Source organism: Bombina bombina, chromosome 3, assembly GCF_027579735.1.
Source record: "Bombina bombina isolate aBomBom1 chromosome 3, aBomBom1.pri, whole genome shotgun sequence".
Taxonomy (NCBI): domain Eukaryota; kingdom Metazoa; phylum Chordata; class Amphibia; order Anura; family Bombinatoridae; genus Bombina; species Bombina bombina.
Genome location: NC_069501.1, coordinates 976,241,625 through 976,255,037, shown reverse-complemented (window position 1 = coordinate 976,255,037; position 13,413 = coordinate 976,241,625). Strand labels below are relative to the sequence as shown.

Sequence of the window (13,413 nt, the reverse complement as noted above, 5' to 3'; positions counted from 1 at the left end):
CGTGTGTCAAGTGACTTTGCCCCTTCTATCATGTGCATTCGGCTGAAGCTATGCCTGGATAGCACCTTCCATATATGGAAATGCCCAGGGGGGGAGTTTGCTGCAAACAAAACTATGCCTTAAATAAATGGGTTAATGGGGGTTAAATCAGAAACTGTTTTGCAGGTAAGCTTTGGCTGCATTATATATTTAGAAACTTACGCTAGTGTTTTATGTCCCATTGTTGTAATTAAACAAATACTAAACAGTTATACTTAGAGTTTTTGACTTTTTAAGATAGATAATCCATTAATTACCCATCCCCCAGTTTTGCATAACAAACACAGTTATAATACATGTTTTACCTCTGTGATTAACTTTTATCAAAGCCTCTGTCCCCTTATTTCATTCCTCTTGACTGACTTGCATTTTAGCCAATCAGTGCTCACTCCAGGGTAACTTCATGTGCGTGAGATAAATGTTATCTATATGAAACACATGAACTAACTCCCTCTAGTGGTGAAAAACTGTCAAAATGCATTTAGGTTAGAGGCAGCCTACAAGGTCTGTGAATTTGGCATATGAACCTCCTAGGTTTAGCTTTCAGCTAAGAATACCAAGAGAACAAAGCAAAATTGGTGATAAAAGTAAATTGGAAAGTTGTTTAAAATTACATGCCCTATTTGAAACATGAGTTTATTTTGGACTTGACTGTCTCTTTAATATACTTAATAGAAATCATAGCAATATGTATTATTCATAATTTATAACTTGATTTATGCAGTTTCCATTACTTACTGTCACAGCTTTTCAAGGAAGATGTGTGCTCTACGAGAAGTCTAATCTAGCATGATGTCATTAATCTTCTAGAGTAACTTGAGCTGGTTTACTATTTAGAGAGCACTTGAGAGACAGTAAGTCTGTTTTGTTCATGCTCTTAAAGGGACAGTCAACACCAGAATTTTTGTTGTTTAAAAAGAAAGATAATCCCTTTATTACCCATTCCCCAGTTTTGCATATCCAACACAGTTATAATACACATTTTACCTCTGTAATTATCTTGTATCTAAGCCTCTGCTGACTGCCCCCTTATTTCAGTTGTTTTGACAGACATGCAGTTTAGCCAATCAGTGCTCAGTCCTAGGTCACTTTACGTGCATGAGCTCAATGTTATCTATATGAAACATGTGAACTAATGCCCTCTAGTGGTCAAAATGTATTCAGATTATAGGCAGTCTTCAAGGTCTAAGAAATTAGCATATGAACCTCCTAGGTTTAGCTTTCAACTAAGAATACCAAGAGAACAAAGCAAAATTGTTGATTAAAGTAAATTGGGAAGTTGTTTAAAATTGCATGCCCTATTTAAATCATGAAAGTTTTTTTGGACTTGACTGTCCCTTTAAGAGGCAGAATGCAACTTAAATGGAGAGTCTACTCCAGATTTTTTGTTTTAAAAAGATAGACAATACCATTCCCCAGTTTTGCGTAACCAACACGGTTATATTAATACTTTTTACCTCTGTGAAAACCTTGTATCTAAGCCTCTGCAGACTGCCCCCTTATTTCAGTTTATTTGACAGATTTGCATTTTAGTGCTGACTCCTAAACAACTCCACGGAATGTTACCTTTATGGCACACATGAACTGTGTTCTAGCTGTGAAAAACTGTCAAAATGCACTGAGATAAAAGGCGGCCTTTAGTGGCTTAGAAATTAGCATATAAGCCTACCTAGGTTCAGCTTTCAACATAGAATACAAAGAGAACAAAGCAAATTTAATGAGAAAAGTAAATTGGGAAGTTGATTAAAATTGCATGCCCTATCTGAATCATAAGTTTAATTTTGAATAGACTGTCCCTTTAAGTTGCAAACTCATCTCCCTGAGGGCAGTGGCTGCAATGAGAAATGCTAAGTGCAAGAAAACAAGTAAGTTGTTTGCTGTTTTTTTCTGCACATTGTTTCTTTTTATGCTTACTTTGATTTAACATTTATTTTTTTACTAAAGGAGTACGGGTTCATATACTGTTGACTCTCCGCATTCTTTGTTTGGGTTTCAAATAAATGTTTCTTTCATGTAATTAGCAAGAGTCCATGAGCTAGTGACGTATGGGATATACATTCCTACCAGGAGGGGCAAAGTTTCCCAAACCTCAAAATGCCTATAAATACACCCCTCACCACACCCACAATTCAGTTTTACAAACTTTGCCTCCTATGGTGGTGGTGAAGTAAGTTTGTGCTAGATTCTACGTTGATATGCGCTCCGCAGCAAGTTGGAGCCCGGTTTTCCTCTCAGCGTGCAGTGAATGTCAGAGGGATGTGAGGAGAGTATTGCCTATTTTGAATGCAGTGATCTCCTTCTACGGGGTCTATTTCATAGGTTCTCTGTTATCGGTCGTAGAGATTCATCTCTTACCTCGCTTTTCAGATCGACGATATACTCTTATTTATATACCATTACCTCTGCTGATTTTCGTTTCAGTACTGGTTTGGCTTTCTACAAACATGTAGATGAGTGTCCTGGGGTAAGTAAATCTTATTTTCTGTGACACGCTAAGCTATGGTTGGGCACTTTGTTTATAAAGTTCTAAATATATGTATTCAAACATTTATTTGCCTTGACTCAGGATGTTCAACATTCCTTATTTTCAGACAGTCAGTTTCATATTTGGGATAATGCATTTGAATCAATCATTTTTTCTTACCTTAAAAAAATTTGACTCTTTTTCCCTGTGGGCTGTTAGGCTCGCGGGGGCTGAAAATGCTTCATTTTATTGCGTCATTCTTGGCGCGGACTTTTTTGGCGCAAAAAATCTTTTCTGTTTCCGGCGTCATACGTGTCGCCGGAAGTTGCGTCATTTTTTGACGTCCTTTTGCGCCAAAAATGTTGGCGTTCCGGATGTGGCGTCATTTTTGGCGCTAAAAAATATGGGCGTCGCTTTTGTCTCCACATTATTTCAGTCTCATTTTTTCTTTGCTTCTGGTTGCTAGAAGCTTGTTTATTGGCATTTTTTCCCATTCCTGAAACTGTCATTTAAGGAATTTGATCAATTTTGCTTTATATGTTGTTTTTTCTCTTACATATTGCAAGATGTCTCACGTTGCATCTGAGTCAGAAGATACTTCAGGAAAATCGCTGTCTAGTGCTGGAACTACCAAAGCTAAGTGTATCTGCTGTAAACTTTTGGTAGCTATTCCTCCGGCTGTTGTTTGTATTAATTGTCATGACAAACTTGTTAATGCAGATATTTCCTTTAGTCATGTACCATTGCCTGTTGCAGTTCCTTCAACATCTAAGGTGCAGAATGTTCCTGATAACATAAGAGATTTTGTTTCTGAATCCATCAAGAAGGCTATATCTGTTATTTCTCCTTCTAGTAAACATAAAAAATCTTTTAAAACTTCTCTTTCTACAGATGAATTTTTAAATGAACATCATCATTCTGATTCTGATGACTCTTCTGGTTCAGAGGATTCTGTCTCAGAGATTGATGCTGATAAATCTTCATATTTATTTAAAATGGAATTTATTCGTTCTTTACTTAAAGAAGTACTAATTGCTTTAGAAATCGAGGATTCTGGTCCTCTTGATACTAATTCTAAACGTTTAGATAAGGTCTTTAAATCTCCTGTGGTTATTCCAGAAGTTTTTCCTGTTCCTAATGCTATTTCTGAAGTAATTTCCAGAGAATGGGATAAATTGGGTAATTCATTTACTCCTTCTAAACGTTTTAAGCAATTATATCCTGTGCCGTCTGACAGATTAGAATTTTGGGACAAAATCCCTAGAGTTGATGGGGCTATTTCTACCCTTGCTAAACGTACTACTATTCCTACGTCAGATGGTACTTCGTTTAAGGATCCTTTAGATAGGAAAATTGAATCCTTTCTAAGAAAAGCTTATCTGTGTTCAGGTAATCTTCTTAGACCTGCTATATCTTTGGCTGATGTTGCTGCAGCTTCAACTTTTTGGTTGGAAACTTTAGCGCAACAAGTAACAGATCATGATTCTCATAATATTATTATTCTTCTTCAACATGCTAATAATTTTATCTGTGATGCCATTTTTGATATTATCAGAGTTGATGTCAGGTTTATGTCTCTAGCTATTTTAGCTAGAAGAGCTTTATGGCTTAAAACTTGGAATGCTGATATAGCTTCTAAATCAACTCTACTTTCCATTTCTTTCCAGGGTAACAAATTATTTGGTTCTCAGTTGGATTCTATTATCTCAACTGTTACTGGTGGGAAAGGAACTTTTTTACCACAGGATAGAAAATCTAAGGGTAAAAACAGGGCTAATAATCGTTTTCGTTCCTTTCGTTTCAATAAAGAACAAAAGCCTGATCCTTCATCCTCAGGAGCAGTTTCAGTTTGGAAACCATCTCCAGTCTGGAATAAATCCAAGCCTTCTAGAAAGGCAAAGCCAGCTTCTAAGTCCACATGAAGGTGCGGCCCTCATTCCAGCTCAGCTGGTAGGGGGCAGGTTACGTTTTTTCAAAGAAATTTGGATCAATTCTGTTCACAATCTTTGGATTCAGAACATTGTTTCAGAAGGGTACAGAATTGGTTTCAAGATGAGACCTCCTGCAAAGAGATTTTTTCTTTCCCGTATCCCAGTAAATCCAGTGAAAGCTCAAGCATTTCTGAATTGTGTTTCAGATCTAGAGTTGGCTGGAGTAATTATGCCGGTTCCAGTTCTGGAACAGGGGATGGGGTTTTATTCAAATCTCTTCATTGTACCAAAGAAGGAGAATTCCTTCAGACCAGTTCTGGATCTAAAAATATTGAATCGTTATGTAAGGATACCAACGTTCAAAATGGTAACTGTAAGGACTATCTTGCCTTTTGTTCAGCAAGGGCATTATATGTCCACAATAGATTTACAGGATGCATATCTGCATATTTCGATTCATCCAGATCATTATCAGTTCCTGAGATTCTCTTTTCTGGACAAGCATTACCAGTTTGTGGCTCTGCCGTTTGGCCTAGCTACAGCTCCAAGAATTTTTACAAAGGTTCTCGGTGCCCTTCTGTCTGTAATCAGAGAACAGGGTATTGTGGTATTTCCTTATTTGGACGATATCTTGGTACTTGCTCAGTCTTTACATTTAGCAGAATCTCATACGAATCGACTTGTGTTGTTTCTTCAAGATCATGGTTGGAGGATCAATTCACCAAAAAGTTCATTGATTCCTCAGACAAGGGTAACCTTTCTGGGTTTCCAGATAGATTCAGTGTCCATGACTCTGTCTTTAACAGACAAGAGACGTCTAAAATTGATTTCAGCTTGTCGAAACCTTCAGTCACAATCATTCCCTTCGGTAGCCTTATGCATGGAAATTCTAGGTCTTATGACTGCTGCATCGGACGCGATCCCCTTTGCTCGTTTTCACATGCGACCTCTTCAGCTCTGTATACTGAATCAATGGTGCAAGGATTACACAAAGATATCTCAATTAATATCTATAAAACCGATTGTACGACACTCTCTAACGTGGTGGACAGATCACCATCGTTTAATTCAGGGGGCTTCTTTTGTGCTTCCGACCTGGACTGTAATTTCAACAGATGCAAGTCTCACAGGTTGGGGAGCTGTGTGGGGATCTCTGACGGCACAAGGAGTTTGGGAATCTCAGGAGGTGAGATTACCGATCAATATTTTGGAACTCCGTGCAGTTTTCAGAGCTCTTCAGTTTTGGCCTCTTCTGAAGAGAGAATCGTTCATTTGTTTTCAGACAGACAATGTCACAACTGTGGCATACATCAATCATCAAGGAGGGACTCACAGTCCTCTGGCTATGAAAGAAGTATCTCGAATTTTGGTTTGGGCGGAATCCAGCTCCTGTCTAATCTCTGCGGTTCATATCCCAGGTATAGACAATTGGGAAGCGGATTATCTCAGTCGCCAAACGTTGCATCCAGGCGGAATGGTCTCTTCACCCAGAGGTATTTCTTCAGATTGTTCAAATGTGGGAGCTTCCGGAAATAGATCTGATGGCCTCTCATCTAAACAAGAAACTTCCCAGGTATCTGTCCAGATCCCGGGATCCTCAGGCGGAAGCAGTGGATGCATTATCACTTCCTTGGAAGTATCATCCTGCCTATATCTTTCCGCCTCTAGTTCTTCTTCCAAGAGTAATCTCCAAGATTCTGAAGGAATGCTAGTTTGTTCTGCTGGTAGCTCCGGCATGGCCTCTCAGGTTTTGGTATGCGGATCTTGTCCGGATGGCCTCTTGCCATCCGTGGACTCTTCCGCTACGACCAGACCTTCTGTCGCAAGGTCCTTTTTTCCATCAGGATCTGAAATCCTTAAATTTAAAGGTATGGAGATTGAACGCTTGATTCTTGGTCAAAGAGGTTTCTCTGACTCTGTGATTAATACTATGTTACAGGCTCGTAAATCTGTATCCAGAGAGACATATTATAGAGTCTGGAAGACTTATATTTCTTGGTGTCTTTCTCATCATTTTTCTTGGCATTCTTTTAGAATTCCGAGAATTTTACAGTTTCTTCAGGATGGTTTAGATAAAGGTTTATCCGCAAGTTCTTTGAAAGGACAAATCTCTGCTCTTTCTGTTCTTTTTCACAGAAAGATTGCTAATCTTCCTGATATTCATTGTTTTGTACAAGCTTTGGTTCATATAAAACCTGTCATTAAGTCAATTTCTCCTCCTTGGAGTTTGAATTTTGGTTCTGGGGGCTCTTCAAGCTCCTCCGTTTGAACCTATGCATTCATTGGACATTAAATTACTTTCTTGGAAAGTTTTGTTTCTTTTGGCAATCTCTTCTGCCAGAAGAGTCTCTGAATTATCTGCTATTTCTTGTGAGTCTCCTTTTCTGATTTTTCATCAGGATAAGGCGGTGTTGCGAACTTCTTTTGAATTTTTTCCTAAAGTTGTGAATTCCAACATCATTAGTAGAGAAATTGTGGTTCCTTCATTATGTCCTAATCCTAAGAATTCTAAGGAGAAATCGTTGCATTCTTTGGATGTTGTTAGAGCTTTGAAATATTATGTTGAAGCTACTAAGTCTTTCCGAAAGACTTCTAGTCTATTTGTTATCTTTTCCGGTTCTAGAAAAGGCCAGAAAGCTTCTGCCATTTCTTTGGCATCTTGGTTGAAATCTTTAATTCATCTTGCCTATGTCGAGTCGGGTAAAACTCTGCCTCAAAGGATTACAGCTCATTCTACTAGGTCAGTTTCTACTTCCTGGGCGTTTAGGAATGAAGCTTCGATTGATCAGATTTGCAAAGCAGCAACTTGGTCCTCTTTGCATACTTTTACTAAATTCTACCATTTTGATGTATTTTCTTCTTCTGAAGCAGTTTTTGGTAGAAAAGTACTTCAGGCAGCGGTTTCAGTTTGAATCTTCTGCTTATGTTTTTCATTAAACTTTATTTTGGGTGTGGATTATTTTCAGCAGGAATTGGCTGTCTTTATTTTATCCCTCCCTCTCTAGTGACTCTTGCGTGGAAAGATCCACATCTTGGGTAATCATTATCCCATACGTCACTAGCTCATGGACTCTTGCTAATTACATGAAAGAAAACATAATTTATGTAAGAACTTACCTGATAAATTCATTTCTTTCATATTAGCAAGAGTCCATGAGGCCCGCCCTTTTTTGTGGTGGTTATGATTTTTGTATAAAGCACAATTATTCCAATTCCTTATTTTATATGCTTTCGCACTTTTTTCTTATCACCCCACTTCTTGGCTATTCGTTAAACTGAATTGTGGGTGTGGTGAGGGGTGTATTTATAGGCATTTTGAGGTTTGGGAAACTTTGCCCCTCTTGGTAGGAATGTATATCCCATACGTCACTAGCTCATGGACTCTTGCTAATATGAAAGAAATGAATTTATCAGGTAAGTTCTTACATAAATTATGTTTTTCAGCATGATTTGATGGATCTTTTGCTTCCTGTTTTGGCAGTATTTGTTGGGGGGCATCACTGTCACTTTCTAAACATTCTACATATTTTTAACTGCATTTTATCTGGCAGGTATAAAGCGGGAGGCTTTATACTAACCTAAAAAGCTGGTGTTTAAATCTTTTTCTGGAGATCTACCTTAAAGGGACAGTCAACACCCATGAAAACTTTATTCCATACCTTAGATCAAAAAAAAAAAAAGAGCCTGCACCGCATCCCATCTTTAATAACACTAATGTTAGGTGGCTAATCTTCAATGAACATTTAGTTTTCAGCGGTAGATATGGCCGCCAAGCTCCTCCCCCTCTTCCTCAGTCTCCTTGTTTTAAATCAATACTCGTTCACAGGGACACTGTTCTATTTCTAATGCGCATGCGCTATATAATTGTAGTACTCTTGCTATTAGAAATAGAAAGTGTCTCCGTGAACGCGGCTAAAGAATCTAGCCGAGGATTTGATGCTCATTGGCTGAAGACTTAGAGAAGAAGCCTCCTACGTAACAGTGGGGGGAGTTAGGCGGCCATATCTACCACTGAAAACTAAATGTTCATTGAAGATTAGCCACCTAACGTTAGTGATATTGAAGATGGGATGCGGTGCATGCTCTTTTTTGTTGTTGTTGATCTAAGGTATGGAATAAAGTTTTCATGGGTGTTGACTGTCCCTTTAAAGGGGACAACTATCTGCTTAGGAAACCGCCTCAATTTGGAATTTCTGTTTTTCTTTCACAAGTTATTTCTCTGTAAAAAACAAAACACTATACTTTAGCATTTTACTGTCACTGCAAAACATTTTTAAACTGCATTTGTTTTTGTAGATAACACTTCACATGTTTCCTTCCTTTTTTTTTTTTTTTAAGTCACCAAGTGGCAATATCAACAGAGCCAATAGTATTGCACTGGTTGCTTCGTAGTGTCCAAATATCAAATGTGCTTTTATACTTAATTTTGCCATTTCTTAGACAATGGCAAGATTTGTTCTTAGTGGCTGGGTTGATCGGATTATACTCTTGTGGGGATTCTTAAAGGGACACTCGTCAAATGAAAGTTTCATTATTTAGATAGAGCACACAATTTAAAAAAAACTTTCCAATTCACTTACATTTTTTAAATGTTCACAAACCTTTTATGTGCACACTTTGAGGCACCAGCACCTAAAATAAAACTAACTTTAAAATTTGTCAGAAATCTACTATTTAACTGAAATTCAAACTAAGTGCTTTGCATTGTATTTTTTTTTTCTCCATTTTTTCAAAAGATGTTTATTGGATGAAATAGAACATTACAAGATAATGCATTAATTCTACATTCTGACTTACGTTTTGGCAATAAGTCAATCTTTGCATTCATTGATATAACATCATCCATTATTTCTTATATTATTCTATCAACAAAACAATAAGTGTCAACCTCAACTTTATTTTTTATTATGCATTTACTGATTAGAACATTCTACTGTTTTTAGTGGTCATTTAATGCAGTTAATATAATATCATATAGACTTGATGGAATGAAGGCTTGTTTATATATACACTGTCACTTAATACCCTCTCTCACATTTTCCTAGGCTTTCAACTGAAGGACCTCAAACATTTTATCCACGAGGATCCTTTACTGATCAGCAGCAAGTGTGGCAAGCACCTGTGGCACATAGGATGTTGACACCTAGTCGCTTCCAAGAAGTGAACAGACCTACAATTCCCACTGCAGTGAGCACAGTAAACAGTGGTGGAATGGTAAGGTTACCATTTCCTGCAGAGCAGATTTCTTCCACGGTAACCGTAGGTGGTGCACCTTATATTGAGTTGCAACATCATGGACAGAAGCTACCCCTAGGAACTCCATTTTCTCCTCCTGGTCTGCAGAATAGACCCCACTTTTTTGTACCAGGTGAAGGAACTGGTGGTCCACTTCTTTCTGGGTTAATAAAAGGAGAAAGAAACTCTTTACAAGTTCCTGTGATGAGGAACCCGTTACTACAGTCTCAGAGAGTAATTACTTGCACTCCAACTATTCCACACGGAGAACTGGGCATTGTCCAGCAGACAATACAAACCAAAGTCAAGCCATCATCTGATTCAGTCCCTACAGAAACATCTAACCGATCACAACAAGAGGGTTCTAAGAACAGGTCTGGACCTGGGTTAGGGGGAATACGGGCCCCATCTGATGACCCACCAGAGTTGGATGTTGATTTTGATACACACAAAGATTTAGAGGATGATGATTTAGCAAATTTGAGCCTTGATGTAGCTAAAGCAGAGGATGATTTAGGCAATCTAGATAACCTTGAGACAAATGACCCTCATCTTGATGATCTCTTAAATGGTGATGAATTTGACCTCTTGGCTTACACTGATCCTGAGTTGGACACAGGCGACAAAAAGGATATTTTTAATGAGCACTTAAGGCTGGTTGAATCAGCCAATGAGAAAGCTGAAGAGGAAGCACTTCTTAAAATGGAGCCTGATGGTGTGGAGGCAAAAACAGACAGTGTTCTCAACCATACCAAGCAGGAGTTACCAGTTAACTCAGAAATGGCAACAACCAAAGAAAAAATGTCAGGTCATTTGGAAATGGGTTTTGGACCTAGTTCTAACACTGGTGGTGAGAGGACTAACCAGCCTTCATCAGCCGTGGAAACAAAACGTTCTCCTTATATTGGTGATTTAAAACCAAAGCTAGAAGATGGTGGCCTCAAGACAAATACCTGTCAATTTTCTGCTAACAATCAATTATCCATTAAGACTGAATCTCCTCAAAGTATAGAAAAAGCTTTGTTAGGTAGCAGTGTGTTAAAAGCTGGATCTGGACTTCAGATTCCCAGTGGAAATTCTGTGCAAACCTCAAACTCAAGTGGCTCTTTATTTCCAAACAAAGAAACAAATGTATCCGCATCTCTGTCTAATTCAAGTAATATAATGCTTGGAAAATTTGAGCTGGATGAAGGCACACTGGGACTACAAGGTGCTCGACAGTCTCCAAGTGATGATCTTGAGAAGATGGAGAGCTCTTTAGTAGCCAGTGAGCTTCCACTTCTTATAGAGGACCTGCTGGAGCATGAAAAAAAAGAACAGCAAAAAAAGCAGTTGCTGTCCACTCAGCATTCAGAGGGTATTCAACAGCATCCTATAACACATTCTATAGCCACTTCACAAGGGTCCCTTATTCAGCAGCATCCAGATGCCCTAGCAGGACTTGGACTAGTTTCTAGACATCAGGTTTTGAGTTCGGGGTCTCAACTATTAGCACCACAGCAAATGCAACAAAGAATTGGTGGGACACAACCAACTTCTACCCTAGAGTCTCCTCTTGTGGCTTCTGGTCAGAGTCCGTTAATAAGTGCTCAACACTTGGTACAGTCATCTGGACCACAGCAGCAAGTGCTGACACCCAAGCCTATGATGGGACCACAGATGGGAATGAAACCACAGCAGCTAGTTATGCAACAACAGCAATTAACTAACAATTTATTTCCTGATACAGGTACGTAGTAAAAAGCATAAACCTCTTTGAATTCATTGATCTGTTTTAGAATATTTATTTCAGAAAAGGGTGTTCAATTATTATTTTTTTTTAATTTTTTTATTGAGGTTTTAAGATAAGTAAGACAAGCAAGTTATTACACAGAATGTCAAGTCCCAAACAAAACTGACAAATACATAGTCACAAACTAACATCATCCATTAATACAAATGTTGCTTGAAAATATGAGTAAGTATTGAACGTTGAACCTCAGTTTCTAATAGGAAGTGTCCTCTTAAAGTATGGTGATATATAAAATGAGATTTCCCCCAGGGAGCTAAAGAGGTCTCTCTTGGGCCTCATAGACTACATCATGTACATAATGGGGGACTTCAAAGAGGAAATAAAATAACAAAATAGGCCACTCTTGGACCTAAGGATTGGAATGACATGATGTTTTGCCAACAATATATATGGTATAGGTTAAACATATAGGGAAGAGGCACCTATATCTCAAGAACAAAAATATAAGCTAGATCTGTTGTGATAGGCTTCCAGAATGGCAGAGCTTAAGTGGTGATCTAAATTCAGATTTAGGAGAGCTGTAGAGCTACTTGGTTTGGCTTTATTCTAAGCAAAGTAGCTAGACAATTAGAGTGTATGTTATTAATGCACTATAGAGGCCCAGCACCTCTGCCACATATTACTGATCATTGCAAATGGAGGTTAGGGTAGAAAATAGGGTCTATATAAGGTAGATAATAGGGCATATGTATAAGTGGTCAAATATTGTAAGTGGTGTCACTGTAGATATAGAAGTTAACTTATGTGGAAGTTATTTACATGTGTCAAGCCAACATAGACCCTCAAAAATGATTTGCAGTAACATGTTTATGTGGCACTATACAAAATTATTAGCGGACATTACCCCTACCTGTCTAACTGTATGCCTTCTAAATGATATACGGGGCCACTTTTGGACTCCCTAACACTTTAAAAATTATAGGTGGCATCCAGGAGCAATAAGAGACAGCTCTTGGGTCCCAAATGGTGAATCTCGTTATATTGTGGGATATATAAGAAACTATATAATCCGACCCGTAGGTTAGCAAGAAATAGTAGTAAACATTAGGTCTATAAAGTAACTCTTGGATCCTCAACAAGGATATACACTTGGATCCTCGACCAGGATACATATATATAATAGGTCTAGACTAAGTTAAACTATAGACAACAATGCAACACAAGATAATATTAAAATAAGAACATAATTTGTGGCATAAACAGACCATTAGAATATGTCAGCCTACACAACACCAGTTATATAATGCTTCCCAAAGATGTATGTATAATCAACAATCCCATAGTGCTATCTTCAGCTTAGAAAATACCCACTACAAATATACAATGTTTAACATGCAAGTCATCTAAGGACCTGAGGCACTGAACATACACATTGTAAAATAGCTATAATTGTTATGTAACTGAGTATACAACTAGGTGGGTGCAATGAAAGGGTTTAGGACATATGGACAGTTTTAAATCATAATCTAAAGAAATGGGAGTAGGGGGAATATGGGTGATAGTGCAATGCAATAGGCCGTACAGTAGCTCTATACCTTTAGTGTACACGATGAAGCCCCTTCAGTGGTGAGGATATAAAGAGCTGATGGACTTTAGCATTAAACAACACGCAAAATAGGAGGGAGTTAAGTTGAGCCTCTGTGGCTAGCGTCTATCCTCAGTATATACAACTTATGTGAACAGACTGAAGTCCCCGCTACTAACCCAGTTGACGACTCACTAAATAACATAATTTATGCTTACCTGATAAATTTATTTCTCTTGTAGTGTATCCAGTCCACGGATCATCCATTACTTATGGGATATTAACTCCTCCCCAACAGGAAGTGCAAGAGGATTCACCCAGCAGAGCTGCTATATAGCTCCTCCCCTAACTGCCATTACCAGTCATTCTCTTGCACCCAACGAATAGATAGGATGTGTGAGAGGACTGTGGTGATTATACTTAGTTT

General features: G+C 38.2%; 1 protein-coding gene across 3 annotated transcripts in view; it reads left to right on the top strand.

Annotated features, from left to right (window-relative positions):
- The window catches only part of KMT2D (lysine methyltransferase 2D), a 948,037-nt gene that overhangs the window by 297,450 nt on the left and 637,174 nt on the right, over positions 1 to 13,413 (top strand). For all 3 annotated transcript variants that reach the window (XM_053708073.1, XM_053708075.1, XM_053708074.1), the window contains one exon: positions 9,480 to 11,398. In XM_053708073.1, the coding sequence (XP_053564048.1) occupies positions 9,480 to 11,398 (1,919 nt within the window). The remainder of the gene's footprint in view (positions 1 to 9,479; positions 11,399 to 13,413) is intronic.